The sequence below is a fragment of the Corythoichthys intestinalis genome, chromosome 21 (assembly GCF_030265065.1).
Source record: "Corythoichthys intestinalis isolate RoL2023-P3 chromosome 21, ASM3026506v1, whole genome shotgun sequence".
Taxonomy (NCBI): domain Eukaryota; kingdom Metazoa; phylum Chordata; class Actinopteri; order Syngnathiformes; family Syngnathidae; genus Corythoichthys; species Corythoichthys intestinalis.
The window spans coordinates 39439742-39460455 of record NC_080415.1 but is presented as its reverse complement, the minus strand read 5'-3'; the positions used below and the strand labels follow the sequence as shown (position 1 = coordinate 39460455).

At 39.9% G+C, this 20714-nt stretch overlaps 2 protein-coding genes across 6 annotated transcripts in view; both read left to right on the top strand.

Moving 5' to 3' along the window:
• The window catches only part of spata20 (spermatogenesis associated 20), a 70933-nt gene extending 53451 nt beyond the window's left edge, over positions 1 to 17482 (top strand). For 3 of the 5 annotated variants that reach the window (XM_057825962.1, XM_057825961.1, XM_057825964.1), the window contains exon 16: positions 4819 to 5220. In XM_057825962.1, coding sequence (XP_057681945.1) covers positions 4819 to 5013 — 195 coding nt within the window. In that variant the 3' untranslated portion in view covers positions 5014 to 5220. Of the gene's footprint in view, positions 1 to 2957; positions 3253 to 4818; positions 5221 to 17419 lie in introns of those variants that run through there. The other 2 variants (XM_057825965.1, XM_057825966.1) reach the window with 2 other exon arrangements.
• cacna1g (calcium channel, voltage-dependent, T type, alpha 1G subunit) overlaps positions 17420 to 20714 on the top strand; it is a 340555-nt gene continuing 337260 nt past the window's right edge. The window contains exons 1-2 of the mRNA XM_057825943.1: positions 17420 to 17465; positions 17594 to 17646. The gene's annotated coding sequence lies outside the window, so the exon portion shown is untranslated. The remainder of the gene's footprint in view (positions 17466 to 17593; positions 17647 to 20714) is intronic.

Sequence of the window (20714 nt, the reverse complement as noted above, 5' to 3'; positions counted from 1 at the left end):
AACTTGAAGCTAGTTTAATTTCACAGCAGCAGTATTTTGCAACAGCCCGAGAGTCGAAAGAGAAAGCCACAAAGACTAGTTGCGAGATTGTTATAATTATTCATTAAAAAAAATAATAAAGCAAATGTGACACACATAATGGCTCGCTAAAATATGCTTAAATGTATTGTTCAACATAAAGGACGTCAGCCAAGGTCGGCCCCCCACATGTTTACCACACCAAATCTGGCCCCCTTTGCAGAAAGTTTGGACACCCCTGCATTAAAGCAATTCAGACCAATAGGACACTCAGATTGTCAAGCAGCTAAACAGGACAGGTATAAAAATTAGGGCTGTCAAATGTTTTTAATCGAGTTAATTACAGCTTGGAAATTAATTAATCATAATTAATCGCAATTCAAACCATCTCTAAAATATGCCATATTTTTCTGTAAATTATTGTTGGAATGGAAAGATAAGACATAAGACGGATATATACATTCAACATACTGTACATAAGTACTGTATTTGTTTATTATAACAATAAATCAACAAGATGGCATTAACATTAACATTTTGTTAAAGCGATCCATGGATAGAAAGACTTTTAATTCTTAAAAGATAAATGTTAGTACAAGTTATAGAAATTTTATATTAAAACCCCTCTTAATGTTTTCGTTTTAATAAAATTTGTAAAATTTTCAATCAAAAAATAAACTAGTAGCTCACCATTGTTGATGTCAATGATTACACAATGCTCATGGGTCGTACCCAGGCACCAGCAGAGGGCGACAAAACTCCAAAAAACACAAGTAACAAGTGGAGATTACACTGTACTGTCATTTTAATCTGTTTGAACGGGGCATGTGCGTTAATTGCGTCAAATATTTCAACGTGATGAATTTTAAAAATTAATTACCGCCCGTTAACGCGATCATTTTGACAGCCCTAGATTTAAGCATTTATTCACAAGAATCTTCACCGGAAAAGCTCTGTTTTCATAAGGCGGCCGCTACATTTGCTTACTGACTAGCATCGTAGTTCGCAATATTTACGTAAAATAAATGCTAACTGCAAGTTTTTTTTTTTTTTGGTATTTTTTTTTTTTTTGTGCTTTTAACCAAGAATCGAGACTGTTTTGTGTACATATTTATTTAAAAAATCAGGGCTTTAACCATTTATTCACAAGAATTGTCAACAGAAAAAGCTCTTTGTCTGTGATTCCACTCAGTCAGCTTTGAAGGAGATAGGCCCCCTATTAATCACCGCCCCTTAACGCGATAATTTTGACAGCCCTAGATTTAATTCTCATGGTGCTTAAACCCATAAAATCAGTCGCACCAAAGCGCCAGCAGAGGGAGACAAAAACCACAAGTAACAAGTGGCCATGACACTGCTGTCATTTTAATCTGTTTGAGCGGGGCATGTGCGTTAATTGTGATTAATTAAAAAAAATTAATTACCGCCCACGATAATTTTGGCAGCCCTAATAAAAATATTATAATAATAATAAGAAAGACACTGTTGCTGTCTTTGAGGCCACTATAAATCAAAACCTGTGACAAAAATCGTACCTGGTTTTCATACAATACGTCTTCAAGATAACTGCTATTTAGGAGTAAACAAAACTTAACAGTAAACATAAAACAGTCAACACCACACACTGAACCGTATTCATAAGCCGTGTACTCTTTAAGTGTTGTATGTTTCTGTATCTCGTTCACCTTTTTCACCATTACTCACACTCTTGTCCTCCCCACGGGTGTTCCAATAGGTGTTATGACACATACACTCTTCAGCGTGACCTTTAAGTTGCAATGTGTATAGCTCCATGTGGTCCGGGCCCGCGTGGGGAAAACATGCTGCTGCTGACAAGCAAAAAGAAGAGTCAGGACAAAGAGGAAAAGGTTGCACTTGGCATGGAAATCCTCATCTTGTCTCCTTAGCAACAGTCACACCGTCATGAACACATTCCATCACGCTTTTTTTTTGCCTTAGTCTTCCCCTGTGCGTCTAAATGTCGGGGAAATGTTTACAGCCTGTCGTCAATAGCGCCCTGTGTGAATCCATAATTTCCTGCGCCTCCAGTTCCTTATGCTCGCCACCATCTGTAAACAGAATGAAACAGTGCAGCATAAATATTTAATTTTTTTAATGGAGACTGTACATAATTCCCCCTCCCGCTTGGAATGGTAATAGAAATACTTCTCCACCGCTGTGACAGCCTTCAAACAGTTTAAACTACTGATTGATTCTTGGCATTTGAAGGGAATAGTATCTTTTCTCGTATTTACCGTTTGACTGTTTGTATTACTCTAAAACACCCAATAATAAATTAATAACATTTATTTCAAAGTTTAAGGAAAACAAGCTGAATATATTTGACATAGGGCATAAGAGATACATGACGCCTTCTGACCACTGCAGCCCAATATGTGTATCATGCAGCTGACTGAGCAAGATGTACACTGACAACCAGGTAATAGGCAAGACAATTACAAGCCCACGTCTGCAACACCAAATCCCAAAATCAACAGTCCAGAACAAATGGCGGGACGTCCTGTCCCAACATAAGGAACACTGGAGAATGCCCAATATCCAACTGATAACACGACTGATAATACTCCAAGCGCCCCTTTGACACTGAGGCGGGCAAAATCTCCCACTGCAGTTGCCCGGGTAATGGTGACTCAGCAAGTGTGACGCACGGACTAAACAGCCCAAACTGTGATTTTGCGAGATTATCCTAAACAACGGCCAAACACACCCTTCTTCCGGACCATGGCCTGCTTCACCAGAGCCTTTAAAAGACTGAATGCTACACTAATCGTGGTCATTTTTCTCAGGAACCTTTTGTTGACTTGTAATATGGCGACCCCGGAACCAGTCTGCCTCCTCGCCTGGGTCTGTTGCTGTTTTGCCTTGCTGTTTTAATCACTGTTGACCTGAATAAATTGTCAACTTGTGCCTTTTTCCAGCTTTCAAAATGGAGTCAGTACAAGGGGCTAAGACTAAAGTGAAAGCGAGTGAGTTTGGCCTTTTGGCCAGGATATCGGATATTTTCGCCTGCCCGGGTCGTTGGAGCTGTGCCAGCGCGGGTCCGGCTGTTCGGCTGGCGGGATTCCGGCAATCTAGCTAAAAGGTCAGATTCCTTCACATTGGAGGTGCTGATGCTTAAAGGCAACCATGGATAGAAAGATTTGTAGTTCTTGAAATCAGGCATGAAAATGACCTTATGGCGAAATTCACTATTTTAAAGTCAAAAAGGGTTCATGCGTCACAGTTGTTTAGTCACCGTTACTGAGGCAACCGGAGTGGGAGATTTTGCCCGCTTCAGCGTCAAATGGGGCGCTATGAGTCTTATCAGTCCTGTTATCAGGTGGATAATGGGCCGGTGTTCCTTATAGGACAGGACGTCCCGCCATTTGTTCTGGACTGTCCTGAAGAGCTGATTTTGGGATTTGGTGTTGCAGACGTGGGCTTGTAGATGTCTTGCCTATCACCTGGTTTTCAGCGTCCATCTTGCTCAGTCAGCTGCATGACGCACGAGTTGGGCTTCTGTGGTCAGAAGGCGTCACGTATCTCTTATGCCCTATGTCAATTTTTTTCTGCTTGTTTTCCTTAAACTATGATATAAGTGCTATTTATTTTATATTGGGTGTGTTAGAGGAATACAAACAGTCAAACAGTAAAAATGGGAAAAGTTCACTATTCCTTCATATCATTCATTTTATCATAATGTCTGTTGCTGTTTTGTCTCGCTCTTTAATCGCTGTCGACCTGAATAAGATGTCAACTTGTCTTTTTCCAGTTTTCAAAATGGAGTCAGTACAAGGGGTTAAGACTAAGGTGAAGGCGCAGAGTTTGGCCTTTTGGCCGGGATGTAAGTGTTTCGCCGGCCTGGGTCGTTGGAGCTACGCCAGCGCGGGTGGGCTGGCATGAATCCGGCAATCTGGCTAAAAAGTCAAATTCCTTCACCTTGGGGGTGCTGATGCTTAAAGGGAACCATGGATAGAAAGATTTGTAGTTCTGAAAATATGTTGGTATGAGTTAGAATATTTTGATATGAAAACCCCTCTTGTTGTAAAATTTGTTCAATGGTGGCCATTGTTGTTGATGCCGCAATGCACCGTGCACAGTGACGTCAACGGGCTGTGCTGCCGGGTTTTCAGAATATGACTCTAGCGACAAAAAATGTCATCTGTTCAGCCCTTTCAATTTGAACCCGAGAGGAACATTAATGAGCAGGACAGCACTGTCGATATTTCACAAGAACGAGCAGCAAAATGAACAGGCAAGACGGGATGTGACGAGAGTAGGACAAAATCGGTGTAAGAGGCGAATTTGACACCCAAAGTACTACTGTGCGCTTTCAGCTTGTTTTGTTTAGATGCATGCTAAAGAAAATACTTAAACAGTAATATCAAATAAGGGTGCTTTAAATATGCCACGTGACTAATGTGGTCAACAGATCAACAATCTGCTGTAAAGCTACCACAAGAAAACACAATGCTTAAGCGAATGAGAGGGAAACACATGCAAACAGTATTTTGAGGCAAGCCGCCTAGGATCGGTTTAAAGACACTGCTGATGAGCTGGAATTGGATGCAGGTATGACGTCTGGAACTCATCCCACAGCTCTGTAGTAAAACAGAACAATCTTGACATCCCTAATAATTCTCAACATGGGGTTGCTACCGCAAAAGTGATGTTTGTGGAGACGCGAGGTTTCCTAATGCCAGGAAACATGTTGGTATACGCCCAGATGTAGATGTAGTTTACTGTAAATAGCATATTTCAACTTTATTTTGTGTCTCCTCTGCACTTCCTTTTTGCAAGGTCCTGATGCTTTTAGACGGCAACGCGGACACTTTCCTCTGCCAGCGTCTGCCGGCTCTCTCCTCTATGTCTCGGCAGGGCGGGGTGGCCACCGCCTACGTTTGCCAGGACTTCACCTGCTCACTGCCCGTCACTGACCCCCAGGCACTACGGAGGCTTCTGCTGGACGGCCAAGGGGGAATGCAAGCAGACTGATGAGTTGAAAGACTTTGAGAGCTTTAAAGACTCAACTTGTTCACAAACCATGGGCAGCCGAGCTTGTTTGTACTCTCCGTAAGTTATGAAATTGGATATATCTGTAGCTCTTATCGTAACACTTCCTTAATACCTCAAATATCTGCTATTCTCTTACACTAGTCACCAGTCTTTGGAGAAACAGTGGGGCAAATAAGTATTTCGTCAACCACCAACTGTGCAAGTTCTCCTACTTGAAAAGATTAGAGAGGCCTATAATTGTCAACATGGGTAAACCTCAACCATGAGAGACAGAATGTGGAAAAAACAGAAAATCATATTGTTTGATTTTTAAAGAATTTATTTCCAAATTAGAGTGGAAAATAAGTATTTGGTCACCTACAAACAAGCAAGATTTCTGGCTGTCAAAGAGGTCTAACTTCTAACGAGATCTAACGAGGCTCCACTTGTTGCCTGTGTTAATGGCACCTGTTTTAACTCATTATCGGTATAAAAGACACCTGTCCACAACCTCAGTCAGTCACACTCCAAACTCCATTATGGCCAAGACCAAAGAGCTGTTGAAGGACACCAGAGACAAAATTGTAGACCTGCACCAGGCTGGGAAGACTGAATCTGCAATAGGTAAAACACTTGGTGCAAAGAAATCAACTGTGGGAGCAATTATTAGAAAATGGAAGACATACAAGACCACTGATAATCTCCCTCCACCTGGGGCTCCATGCAAGATCTCACCCCGTGGCATCAAAATGATAACAAGAACGGTGAGCAAAAATCCCAGAACCACACGGGGGGGACCTAGTGAATGACCTACAGAGAGCTGGGACCACAGTAACAAGGGCTACTATCAGTAACACAATGCGCCGCCAGGGACTCAAATCCTGCACTACCAGACGTGTCCCCCTGCTGAAGCCAGTACACGTCCAGGCCCGTCTGCGGTTCGCTAGAGAGCATTTGGATGATCCAGAAGAGGACTGGGAGAATGTGTTATGGTCAGATGAAACCAAAATAAAACTTTTTGGTAGAAACACAGGTTCTCGTGTTTGGAGGAGAAAGAATACTGAATTGCACCATACCCACTGTGAAGCATGGGGGTGGAAACATCATGCTTTGGGGCTGTTTGTCTGCAAAGGGACCAGGATGACTGATCTGTGTAAAGGAAAGAATAAATGGGGCCATGTATCGAGAGATTTTGAGTGAAAATCTCCTTCCGTCAGCAAGGGCATTGAAGATGAGACGTGGCTGGGTCTTTCAGCATGACAATGATCCCAAACACACAGCCAGGGCAACAAAGGAGTGGCTTTGTAAGAAGCATTTCAAGGTCCTGGAGTGGCCTAGCCGGTCTCCAGATCTCAACCCCATAGAAAATCTGTGGAGGGAGTTGAAAGTCTCAACGACAGCCCCAAAACATTACTGCTCTAGAGGAGATCTGCATGGAGTAATGGGCCAAAATACCAGCAACAGTGTGTGAAGCGCTTGTGAAGAGTTACAGAAAACAGTTGGCCTCTGTTACTGCCATCAAAGGGTACATAACAAATAGTATTGAGATTAACCTTTGGTATTGACCAAATACTTATTTTCCACTCTAATTTAGAAATAAACTCATTAATAATCAAACAATGTGATTTTCTGTTTTTTTTCCCCCCACATTCTGTCTCTCATGGTTGAGGTTTACCCATGTTGACAATTACAGGCCTCTCTAATATTTTTAAGTGGGAGAACTTGCACAATTAGTGGTTGACCAAATACTTATTTGCCCCACCTTATATCTCTTTAAAGGAGTGCACACACTGGCAGTGACAAATCTGTTTTTGTCACTGCTCAGAAGGAAATCCCACATTTACTTGTAGTAGCGCTTAAGGCTTAACCTTATATTGGACTTAGATTTTTGCAGCTAAATCTGTTTTCCTCTTCAAGAATTGTGTTCTGAGGTAAGCCCAGTGTTTTTTGACTTTGTTTGGATTTGAAAAAGGATTGATTTTTTTAGTCACTTCCTTTTCGGTAACCCAAATTCAACAGGAAGTGACCCGTAAATGACGTGACTGAAAATCAAAAGGAAATGACGTGAAATGCCCCAAAATGGACTCGTTGCCTGGCATTGACTGCCACTGACGGCCATAGATGTCCTGGACGTCTACTAATGAATGAGTCTTTTTTCTTCATCTGAAATTGTTGCCACATGTTTTGGTCTTAAATTATATTCTTAAGGTCTTAAACATGTATTAAAAAGCATTAAATTTGACTTTTAAAAAAGATGCCAGAGCCATGTTCAAGCTGTAAAAGGTAAGGTAAAGTGGTTTATATTTTGTCATTTTTTTGCAATTTGTGCAAATTGTCGCCACATGTTTTGGTCTTAAATGATATTCTTAGGGTCTTAAACATGTATTAAAAAGCATTAAATTTGACTTTTAAAAAAAGGTGCTAGAGCCCTGTTCAAGCTTTAAAAGGCAAGGTAAAGTGGTTTATATTTTGTCATTTTTTGCAAACGCAGTGACCTGTTCTTTCCAGTTTTGGTGCTTTGGTCTGAAAATTGCGGTAAAAATCTTCCACATTTATTTCCAAATTTAGAGATTACATCAATTAAATCTTTATTGCCGTCTATATAAGTTAAAACTTCGCCAAATAGAGATTCCCTTTGACTGCAAATTATTCACAATATAAATCGTGGGCATACCTGTACACAAAATGAATAATAAATGATATGACTAGTGTTCGTGGTTATTTGGTACAAATCAATCTCAGATGGGAAAAGTCCAGCTGGATGAGAGCGATATTTTTTTGCCGTTGTCTTCTACTATTTATACTCCTTACACAGAGAAAGCCTTTCTGGCTCTGCGGAATGCCAGCAGGCTGAATGAAGGTAATGTAAACTCTGTGTGACTTTGTCTTGTAGGGAGAAGGTCCACATGGGAATGTTCAGTGTGTGTGTATGTTTCTATGCATGTGCATGAAAAGAGACAGATGGGCTGCTGATGTTGAGGCGAGGGAGTTTGGCTCGCAGGTTCCAGCTCTGGGCTCTGGAAGCGAAGGAGACAAACAAGATGTTTCATCCTGTCACAGTAGGAGCGCCATATCACTCCTCTCGCCTGAGGAAAGTTGCCACCTTATCCACTCTGCGTTCCTTCCTTATCCCACGTTTTTTTTTTTTTTTTCCTCACCGCTTTTGTGGCAGTCGGTCATGGAGCTCATTTACCCTCCATTTTTCCCTGGAAGAAATGGACCGCAAGATGTATGTCTCTTTGTTCCGTTTGAGGTGTTTTAGCCCAACTCCATTTTTCATAGTCACTGAGGTTGCTTCGCATTCCCTCAGATACCCTCCAAACTTTTTCCGGTGTGTTCAAACTGCGGCCCGCTGCCCAGTTTTTGTTAGCCCACAGCGAATTATGAAAATATTACTAAATATGGCCCGTACAAGAAGCTTAAAATGAGTATGACTGTATAAAAAAGTATTAAATAGCATTATTATTAGTGCTGTCAAAATTATTGGGTTAACAGGCAGTAATTATTTTTTTAAATTAATCACGTTAAAATATTTGACGCAATTAACGCACATGCCCCGCTTAAACAGATTGAAATGACAGCACAGTGGGATGCCAACTTGTTACTTGTGTTTTTGGGAGTTTTGTCACCCTCTGCTGGCGCTTGGGTGCGACTGATTTTATGGGCTTAAGCACCCGTGAACATTGTGTAATTATTGATATCAACAATGGCGGACTACTAGTTTATTTTTTGATTGAAAATTTTACAAATTTTATTAAAACGAAAACATTAAGAGGTTTTAATATAAAATTTCTATAACTTGTACTAACATTTATCTTTTAAGAACTACAAGTCTTTCTATCCATGGATCGCTTTAAGAGAATGCTAATAATGTAAATGCCATCTTGTTGATTTGTTATAATAAACAAATACAGTATTTATGTACCGTATGTTGAATGTATATATCCATCTTGTGTCTTTCCATTCCAACAGTAATTTACAGAAAAATATGGCATATTTTATAAATGGTTTGAATTGTGATTAATTACGACTAATTACGATTCATTAATTTTTAAGCTGTAATTAACTCGAAAATTTTTAATTTTTGACAGCCGTAATTATTATGTGAATTACAATCATATTTTGAGACGATGCGACTATATACAACAATTTGGCAAAGTGCAGATGACGAGAAATCAGTCTTTTAATCTGCCGCTTAGACCAGCCTGTCATTATAGCGCTCTAGCGTCCCCAGATGGATGATATCGGCAGGGTCACAATTCCACCTGATTTAGAGTACAATCCATTGAGGGGGAAGATTCGAAACGAGGAAAATCCGACGAAGAGAGCCGCAAAATGTCATTGTTCCAGTCTCTCTACTCCAATATTTTTGCAGGATATTCATTTTATTGTAGTACGGTACTTTTCCCCAATTGCTAAATAAATGGTATGGTTATGATAAATAACAGTCTTGCGCTAAATATGAAATAATAAAAATGCATTTATTCAGTACGACATGGCAAAATGACTCCATAACAGTCAAAACTATCGACTTCACCTTTACTGTCGCACTTCCCGAACAATATTTTATACCACCGTAGTTAGTCCGGCTTTTGTCATTTCCCTGCCCCGGCTTCGGAGAATGTAAACAAACCAAGAGGCGTGGCAGCTAGCCGACATGCTAACCCGAACCGATCGACGTTTCAAAGTCGTACAGTACCCTCCATAATTATTGGCACCCCTGATTAAAATGTGTTTTTTAGCTTCTAATAATTTTTTAAAATTCAAATAATATGGGACCTTAATGGAAAAAAACAAACACCCAACCTTCAATACAAGTGCATTTATTCAGTGGGGAAAAAATCCCACATAAATAATTATTTGTCATCAAATAATGTGTGTCACAATTATTAGCACCCCTGGTGTTAAGACTTTGTACAACCCCCTTTTGCCAACAAAACAGCACCTAATCTTCTCCTATAATGTTTTACAAGCTTGATTTTGTGTCTGGTGAACCATTTCCATGTAGATTTGGCCATATGTTTAGGGTCATTGTCTTGCTGAAAGACCCAGTGACGACCCATCTTCAGCTTTCGGGCAACAGATTTTGATTTCAAATGTCCTGGTATTTCAAAGCATTCATGATGCCATGCACCCTAACAAGGTTCCCAGGGCCTTTGGAAGCGAAACAGCCCCACAGCATCACTGACCCACCCCCATACTTCACAGTGGATATGAGGTGCTTTTCTGCAGGCTTCAACTGGGACCGTGTGCTTTGGTCAGATGAGACCAAGATTGAGCTTTTTGGAACCAAACACTCTAAGTGGGTCTGGCGTGCCACGAAAGATGCGCATGCTGAAAAGCACCTCATACCCACTGTGATAGAATGTGCAGACTGTATCGGCTTCTCTAATATTAGCTGGAAGCTGATTCCATAAAACGGGCTTGGTGGCTAAAGGCTCCGACAGTACTTTTAGAAACCCTGGGAACTACCAGTGGACCTGCATTCTGAGAGCGGAGCAATATGGAACCAGAGTATTGGTGAGATAAGATGGCCCCAACCCATTAATGGTCTTAAATGTAAGAAGGAGGATTTTAAATTTAATTCTCAACTCAACTGGAAGCCAGTGAAGGGCCTGGAGCACAGGGGTGATGTGCTTTCTTCTATTAGTTCTTGTTAAAAGTCTTGCTGCTGCGTTTTGGACTAGCTGAAGACCTTTTAGAGAACTTTTAGGACAAGCTGCAAGTAGGGAGTTACAGTAATCCAATCTAGATGTAACGAACGCGTGAATTAATTTTTCTGCATCGTTTTTAGATAAAATATTTCTAATTTTGGCTATGTTGCGCAGGTGAAAAAAGGCCGTTCTGCAGGTTTGTTTAATATGAGCTTTAAACGATAAGTCTAGTTTCTAACATTTTGCTCCAACAGTGCATCTTATATTACCAAGCTGCTCGGCAATTGGTCCGTAACTCTTTTCAGCCTTGTAGAGGTCTAAAATTCAGTCTCTGATGTCTTTGGACAGCTCTTTGGGGTGTATGATACATTCTTAAAAAACATATATATATATATTCTGATCCTTGGCTCCTTCGATTTTTCTGAAAGTTTGGACAGCCCAGTTGTAAGTGAATGACATGATAATATTTTGTACCTGATGCTTAAATGCTCTTCTCATTCATTTTCATTTAAACTTGAATTCTACATGCATCTACGATGTCTTTCAGAATAAGCAATTCCAAGTTGGAAACTCAACTTCTTTCATTTTTGTTTTTTAAGAGTGAAATATTCTAGAACATGTAAGACGCATCAGAATATTTTTGAGCTCACCGAACGCTTCTCCTTTCTTGGAGTTAGTGTCGCTGTTGTGAGCCTCCCTTGTGGCCTCATTATCACACAGACAGGCATGAGACACAGCAGCCAAATCTGGAAACGGGCACAATAACACACAAGCTCACGTGCAGAGGCTTAGACAAAACTTTTTTTCCTTCTTCCCCAAACATAAATCGTCTCAAACAACGTGATCGGATGGCCTGGTAACAAAAGAAAGAGCTGCATAATCAACTACAAGTAGAAAATTTCTGGAGGAATTGCGTGGCTACCCGTCAATTTTCGTCAGTGGTGGAATCTAACGAAGTAAAAGTACTTTGTTACTGTATTTTTGTGTATCTTTACTTGAGTACAAATTAGTGCTGTCAAAATGATCGGGTTAACGGGTGGTAATAATTATTTTAAATTAATCACGTTAAAATATTTGACGCAATTAACACACATGCCCTGCTCAAACAGATTAAAATGACAGCACAGTGTCATGTGCACTTGTTACTTGTGTTTTTTGTCTCCCTCTGCTGGCGCTTTGGTGCGACTGAATTTATGGGTTTAAGCACAATGAGCATTGTGTAATTATTGACATCAACAATGGCGAGCTACTACTTTATTTTTTGATTGAAAATTTTTACAAATTGTATTAAAACGATAACATTAAGAGGGGTTTTAATATAAAATTTCTATAACTTGTACTAACATTTACCTTTTAAGAACTACACGTCTTTCTATCCATGGACCTCTTTAAGAGAATGTTAATAATGTTAATGCCATCTTGTTGATTTATTGTTATAATAAACAAATACAGTACTTATGTACAGTATGTTGAATGTATATATCCGTCTTGTGCAGTGTTGTTAATCTTACTGAAAAAAAGTAATTAATTATAGTTACAAATTACTTCCCTCAAAAAGTAATTGCGTTAGTAACTCAATACCTCAGTACCTGAATGTAAGAGTAATTAGTTACTTGGCAATGTAATTGGTGATAATTACTTTTTTTTTTTTTCCCTCAAAAAAAAAACAAAAAACATTGGCCACACTATGTGAAGTTTTTTGTGAAGGTTTTTGGTACAATTGGCCCGAGCCCAATTCTTTACCCTAATTTACCCTTTAGCCTGAATCAACTGTTAAAAGTTGTTAAAATTGCTCCCATTATTGCATTAGTTCCCTTCTCTCTACTTTCGACATATGAACGTTTTAAAACTGTTTCATCATTTAAAGATAGATTCAAGTCAAGATTTTGCCGATTTAGAAGTATTTTAGATAAAAAGTTACTTAGGTTCGCTAGGAAGGTTCTCTACAACAGAGCCGTCCTAAAAAGTCTACTGCTTTAAGATGGCGGCTGTCTACTAACGCATTTAGTGCCATGTCTGTCATTTTGCATCTAGTTATATCTATATACAGTACATGTGATATCTACCATGTCTACCATATCTACCATAACATGAGGGCGTAGTTTGTAGGCTATCGGCTACAACATGTATTATTGGCGCTACCTAGCATCGCGTTTGCTCCTCGTCACAATTTTCTTGCCTCCTCCCCACTCCTGCTCTGCTCTGTCGTCTCGGTGAGTCCGTCTCCCTCAGACTTTTCGACCAATATAGTAACGCATAGTAACGCATGCCTTTCCATCCTCAGTAACGGTAACGGCGTTGCCAAGATGAGAAAAGTAATTAATTAGATTACCCACTACTGAAAAAAATAACACCGTTAGTTACGCCGTTATATTGTAACGCCGTTATTAACAACACTGGTCTTGTGTCTTATCTTTTCATTTCAACAATAATTTACAGAAAAATATGGCATATTTTATAGATGGTTTGAATGGCGATTAATTAGGATTAATCAATTTTGAAGCTGTGATTAATTCGATTAAAAAATGTAATTGTTTGACAGCGCTAGTACAACTATAAAGTGGTATTTTTTACTCTGACAGCCGGTATCTGTACTTTATACTCCACTACCTTTCTAATTGTAGCCTGTCACTTAGGAAGGGCGGCGCCCGGGATTGAACCCTTGATCTCAGAACTGTTTACTTGTGATGTAAATTTAAAATCAAGTACTTTTGTACTTGATTCATTTTTTTCTTAGACACTTGTACTTAAGTAAAAGTACAGTACAAATACAGGTGCAAAAATGACTTCAGTCAAAAACATGAGTACTTCACCACTGATTTTTGGTCACTTCCTATTCATTTTTGGGCAATTTTGTGTGACTTCTTTGTTAACTCATCGGCTCCCAGTGACGGCGCTAGATGTCCAATTAATTCTGACTGACAGAGGGTATGTGAAAAAACAGATAGAAATTGAGGCCGATTTGTCAGGTATCTCACTACGCTACGCCCGTAGTGTTGACGTCTTTGCCTCTTCTGTGTAAACATGACAGACTTGGCAAGACAACAGAATTGGATCATGGCTCAAACTCTATCGGCTACAGGAGCATCACAAAAGCAGTCATGAGCAGCGGGGCGCATCCGTCGAGATGCCTCCGAGCCAGCCGGGCGACCGGTCAATGCTAGGGCAGGTGGAGATGGTGTTATCGTCACTGTCTAGATTGAGGGGAACAAAAGCTAAAATGGGTCAGTGCCATTCCGACGGAACCGCCGCGTTCGTCTAGCTTTCTTATGATATTCGTGTCTTGGTTTTCAAACTGGTTAACATTACAAAAAATAGGCTTCTACAGTTTTTTGAATGTGACATAGTCACTTTGAGATTGTGTTAAGTACTAAGGCTGTGTCAATGTTTTTTTTTTCACACGTTTACAATGATGTTGAATGAATATGGTGCCGTTGTATTTCTTGACAGAAATGTTGCACTGAAGTATTTTGACAGATTGTCCACAACTGGGCAAACAATAGATTTTTTCCATTTAGCTTGTTCTCTTTCATTCAAACCCCAATTTTTAAAAAAAAAATGATAATATTATAATGATTTTACTCAAAACTGAATGAATTAAGTACATATTTGAGTTATACAGTGGGATGAAAATGTATCTGAACCTTTTGGAATTTCTCATATTTCTAAATAAAATCCCCATCAAGTTTTCATATTTTAATGAGGATATTATACAAACAATGACAGATGGGGGAAAAGAAGTACGTGAACCATCACATTTAATATTTCGTGCCCCCCCCTTTTGGCAGAAATAACTTCAACCAGACGCTTCCTGTAGCTGCAGATCAGTCTGGTACATCGATCAGGACTAATCCTGGCACATTCATCTCTACAAAATTGCTGTAGTTCAGTCAGATTCCTGGGATGGCTGGCATGAATCTTTGTCTTTAGGTCATGCTACAGCAGCTCAATGGGGTTCAAGTCTGGACTTTGACTTTGTCAACTCTAGAACGTGCATTTTGTTCTTCTGAAACCATTCTGAAGTTGATTTACTTCTGGTTTTTTTTGGATCATTGTCTTGTTGCAGCATCCACTTTTTAAGTTCAACTGTCTGACAGACAGCTTCAAGTTTTCCTGCAAAACATCCTTTTGAATTCATTCTTCCACTAACGATTGCAAGTTGTCCAGGCCCTGAGGAAGCAAAACAGCCCCAAATCATGATGCTCCCTCCACTATGCTTTACAGTGGGGATGAGGTGTTGATGTTGTGTGTTACTCCCAAACGATTCTTCTTCCTGCCTTCGACGGGGGCGGACGTGTTTCCTCCCTGCCACTGCTTGCTGCTCTCTTCGTGTAGTCTAGTCTGTCTGCCTTTTTTGTATTTCCTCTGTGGATCAACCGCGCTGGTCTCTCATACAATAATGGATCTGATTCGTTGGTCTCTCAGCGCAATTGACAAGTTTTTTTTCAACAAGACACGGTGCACCAGGAGAGCCGTCCTGCCCGGACCGGAACTTCGCCGCTGGTTATGTGAGAGATTCATGGGTTCACTGGAAGCCAGCGTTTCTTACTGCCCTGTCCGTGGAAGATATCGAGGATATTTGGCTGTTTGGTGTGACTGCGGAAAGTTTCCAAGACGGCATCTTTCAAGGAAATCAACAAATTGACCGTGGCTCAAATAGTGCGATTCAAGGCATTGGAAGATTGCGTCAAGGCTCGGTTTGAGAACTGGCTCCGTGGACTCACGGTTGGGTCCGAGGAAGGCTGGAGAAAAGTGGATGCTACTTTGTGCCAGGCGATGAAACTGTCGGGCAGGTGACTGAACTGTCGAGGCAGACCGTGACTATTGGCAATGACTTAAGTGACCTGAGATCTCGCCTACGCCATGAGGAGCGCACATTTGACTGAAGACCAACCATATTTGGACATATTTAATTACTTATTCGGCTTAATTTGATTATAATTTTCCTTTTCTTTCCCAAACACCCTTACCCCACCCCTCCCTTCTCCTGGAGAGAGCTGCGCAGATGGCCCTTACTCTTTCCCATGATCTCTTCCCAAGGCCGGTCGCAGGGCCCTGCGACTCTTATTTTGTCCACAGACACGTACAAATATTGATACCCTTGCGCATTCACACACTCCCCCCCCCCCCCCCCCCCCTTCAGTCCGCCACCGCTTTTATCTTACTATCACTGATTCCCCCTCCCATCCTCCAGCCATGACTGGTAGTTCTCCTTTTTTTTCGTACAAAGTATCCCTGCACGTGACCTGTGCGTCGTGTCATGTCCATGCTATGTTGTATGATATATGTGTGTCTACTTGTAACTTGCTCTGTAATTTCTGAAGAGAAGTGTGTCACGTATTAATGTTTCAGCCATTAATGTTTCATCTTCTTGGATGTGTAATGTTTCAGCTAGTAATTTCAGCTAGTAATGTTTCATCATATTGTTTCACACTCATGCATCACAAAGCCCTTTATTATGTCATAAAGAATAACTGAGAACACTATATAAGCCTCGAGCAGACAACATCCAGTGTCAGGTCGTCAGCGATTCAACATATGTCTGCATGTCAACTTGCCATTATTGCTTGACCTGATAGTTTTCCCTTGCCTGTCAACATCAATAAAATCCTGTGTCTGCGATACGCAACTGGGTCCTCCATCTTGTACATGACAAAGTGGTGGCGCAGAACAAAGCTTGCAGTGGAAAAATCTTGTGAGAGCTGGTGTTAACGACAAATCTCTGAATCTGAATTCAACTTTGGTTTCGTCAGTCCCCCAAAAAATTTTTGCCAAAACTTCTGTGGAGTTTCCAAGTGCGTTTTTGCGAACATTAAACGAGCGACAATGTTTTTTTTTGTTTTTTTTAGACAGCAGTGGCTTCCTCCGTGGAGTCCTCCCATGAACGCCATTCTTGGCCATAGTTTTACAAATAGTTGATGTGTGCACAGAGATATTGGACTGTGCCAGTGATTTCTGTAAGTCCTTAGCAGACACTGTAGAGTTCTTTTTTACCCTTCTGAGTATTCTGCGCTGAACTCTTGGCGTCATCTTTGGTGGACGGCCTTGGGAGAAAAGCAACAGTGCCAAACTCTCTCCATTTGTAGAAAACTTCGACAATTGATGAACATCCAGACTTTTCGAGATGGTTTTGTATCCTTTCCCAGCTTTAATCAAATCAACAATCATTGAGCGCAGGTCTTCAGACAGCTCTTTTCATCAAGCCAAGATGCACATCAGACAATGCTTCTCTTCAAGACATTTCTTACCAGGTGTGTGTTTTATAGTGGGCAAAGCAGCTTTAAACCACTCATCAGTGATTGGGCACACACCTGACTTAAAACGTTTGGTAAAAATTGGTTTCAATTGCTCTTTAAGTCTCCCTAGGCAGAAGGTTCATTTACTTATTTTCCCTCTTCAGTCGTTGCTTGCATGCTATCCTCATTAAAATATGAAAACCTATAAATGTTTGGGTGGTTTTAGTTAAAGCAGATGCCATTTTATCATCTGTATGATTTTGACAAAGATCAGATCACATTTGATGGTGATTTTATGCAGAAATGTGAGAAATTCCAAAAGGTTCAGATACTTTTCCATACCACTGTATATAGTAGAATATCGCTAATAATTGCCAGAGGAACTGCGTGTTTATAACACATAATATTAATTCTGTGCGCAAGTTGTGTATAAAAAATCTGAGACGAAATCAGCATTTTATCATTTTTTTTGCCAGAGTGAACCTTCCACCCCTATCTCTTCTTTTCTGTCCATAGATTTATCATGTGTTGCCAGGCCCCCGCTTGTGTAGCGGCAAGTAAGGTAAGTAGAGCGATGGAGGCTGAAGGGAAGCCAGCAAACTAGTTCATCATGCTAGCCTAGTTAGGTGAAAGCTAGGCTCATTAAATCCCTTTTGACCAACCTGGCCATTTCTTCACTTTCTTTTTCAGCTACACTTTTGCATCAGGTGCGAAACTTGCATACTGCCACCTGAGACTACAAGGTTTGACAAAGTTTTTGTAGTTTCTTTTCTAGTCCAAAAGCACATCACTGCTTGGGTCTATGAGAGGCTATATATCATTGTTCAACATTTTGTTCATTAGGGCTCCCACTTCTAATGGATTGGACTTCTAGTGCTATCAATGGACGTCAGTATCGGCCGATAACACGCAGCCCGGTATCCAAATCGGAGTCAAAAAATGGTATCGTTGTCACACTAGAATGTATCATTCTTCTGAAAACACGGATTAGTTGATCAATATTTCAAGGGTTAGCGTATAATGGTGTTTCTGACTGCGTTATTTTTTTCAGTAGCGACTAATCTTATGAATTACTGTTACCATCTTTGCAATGGCGTTACCAGTGCTTGATTTGTTAAGTTGTGCCCGGACGCCAAGTACAAATGACAGCGCAGGGATGACGAGACGGACACATGTGCCAGAACATACGCAGAAAATGGTGCTGAAAACAACATGCAAATGCCCACTTGCCATGCTGCGGGATTTACAAGCCTCAATTTCAGATAATATCCATGGTATAAATTAGTGCTGCAACGATTAATCGATTAACGCGAGTATTCGATTAGGGAAAAAAATATTTGAATAAAATTTTGTTGCTTTGAGTATTCGTTTAGTTAAAGTAGCGTTGTAATGGTTTATTTTGAAAGTGTTTGCATTTAGTTATATTGATTAGGGTGGATACACTGCCCTGCCTGGTCTGCCTGGTTTCACATGGCTGAATCCAACTGCTCCCCCTTAAGACCAACGTAAGCTATGTTTGAGCTAATATTTTTTAATGCATTGATAATTAAGTTTATAGGTATATTTAGCCGTTTTTGTGGGAATATGTGTCTGAACCATTTGTTAAGCGCATTGTAAAAAAAAAAAATGTTAGCATTTTATAGCATTTAAGCTAGCGGACTTTTCTATGTAAGTTAGCCAATTGTTCTTTTGTTGTACACAGATCCTCATTTTGAAAAAAAATTATACCGTTTGACGCTCAGCTCAGGTATTTTAATTTTTCATGTTCCTTATCCGATTAGTCAATTATTCGAACTAACTAGTCCATCGGTTAATGGACTACTAAAATTTTTGATAGCTCCAGCCGTTGTATAAATGTTATGACAACAATTTACAAATATTTAGGCTATACTCTGCACAGCACAGGCAATTGCCCACATAACCACAGGTGGGACTTATGGTAACGTACAGTCTAACTTGTAAAACATAATAGTAAAAAAAATCTGAGATTACAATAAATAACACTAACCCATTCTTTTGTGTGTTTCAATAATTTTGCAACATTGCAAAAAAAAAAAAAAAAAGTCACAAAATGGCTCAGTGGCGCCCCCTTGAATTTTTAAAAAAGGCCTCTCCATTTAGGTTTTTTCAACATAGAGCGATGATAATTAATTACTCTTACTAACTCAATTACTTTTTGGGGAAAGTAATTTGTAACTAATTACTTTTTAAAAGTAAGATTAACAACACTGTTCAATTCTAATGACAGCTGTTGTGGCTGTTTAAAATCAATTCACTTAAGAAAAAAATGCGATTACATACAGGACTGAATTTCCAGTGGATTATGGAAATGTTCTCCTACTTATAATATCAGCATCTGTTCCACCGGTGGGTTCCCTCTGATGTGTGTCCAGATGACATTCATGTCTGGTCAGCGTCACTCCCACTCATGATCAATGAGGCTGCCTAATTTGCATCGAAACTGCTGTAGCTGTAAAACCCAGAGCAGGAGGAAACCCTCGTGAAGTCTCAAATGGCACTAGACATCCAATCCATTTTAAGTGAGAGGAATGGCAGCCAATGAACAAACGTATTGGTATCGGTGCATCATCAATTTATTCACTTTTTACAATCCAATACGCCTACCGTGTTTGTGTGTGGGGAGGTTTTATGTGTACATCCATGCGCAGTTTACAGGACGGGCATGTCTGGAGACATCATAGTGTAGGTAGATGAGCAGATTGCTTGGCAGACACAATTGGCAGGTCGCAGCTGCAGATCACTTGGGAGTGTACAGGTCAGGAGCGCACACACCAGCCATCTTATTATCACTGCCTCAGTTATAAAATAACCCCCCAATCTTTGGGATTGACATCTTGGACAGAAGTGACAGTTGACATTGATGAAATGTCGTGATAAAAGTTGGCTAGCTCGCAAATCAGAACACTTTGTTTGTTTTTCCTAAAAGAGCTGTATTCTAAACTGTTTTATTACTAATAAATAACTAAATAAATGCTCGGTTTTGACTGGCAAAAATGGTGTATGTGATCAAATCACTTAGTATTAAAGTGCTGTGATCCCTTCCCAGTACGATGACAGACGTCCAATGTGGTGTCCAATCAAATGTATTTGTCTTCATCTAGTTTTAGTTGACGAAAACTATCATTTTGTGTAGTTTCACTCAATGTTTTCGTCTGGAAAATTAAAAAGTTTTATTTAAAAAAAAAAAAAGTTTCCGACTATTTTGACTGACTGACAGACGAGCACATATTGTTGCATCTACAAATCTATCACAGAGTTGGTGATGATACACACTCATCAGGAAAACTAAAAAAATATTTTCAATTACTTATACCTACCTGGAAGCCACAAACTATGTAAGAAAAAAAAAATTATAGTTAAGAGGACGAGCGCCGTTAGCATTAGCCAATGCTAATGCAACGTGAATGCTATGCTAACGCTATGAGTTACATTTTGTGTGTAATCAGAACTCAGCACAGACCTTTAAAGGCTAAAGCAACATTGCAAAGCCTAAAACATACAGTGGTATGAAAAAAATATCTGAACCTTTTGGAATTTCTCACATTTCTGCATAAAATCACCATCAAATGTGATCTGATTTTTGTCAAAATCACACAGATGTAAAAACAGTATCAGCTTTAACTAAAATCACCCAAACATTTATAGGTTTTCATATTTTAAAGAGAATAGCATGCAACCAATGACAGAAGTAGGAAAATAAGAAAGTGAACCTGCTGCCTAAGAAGACTTAAAGAGCAATTGAAACCAATTTTTACCAAATATTTTAAGTCTGGTGTGTGCCCAATCACTG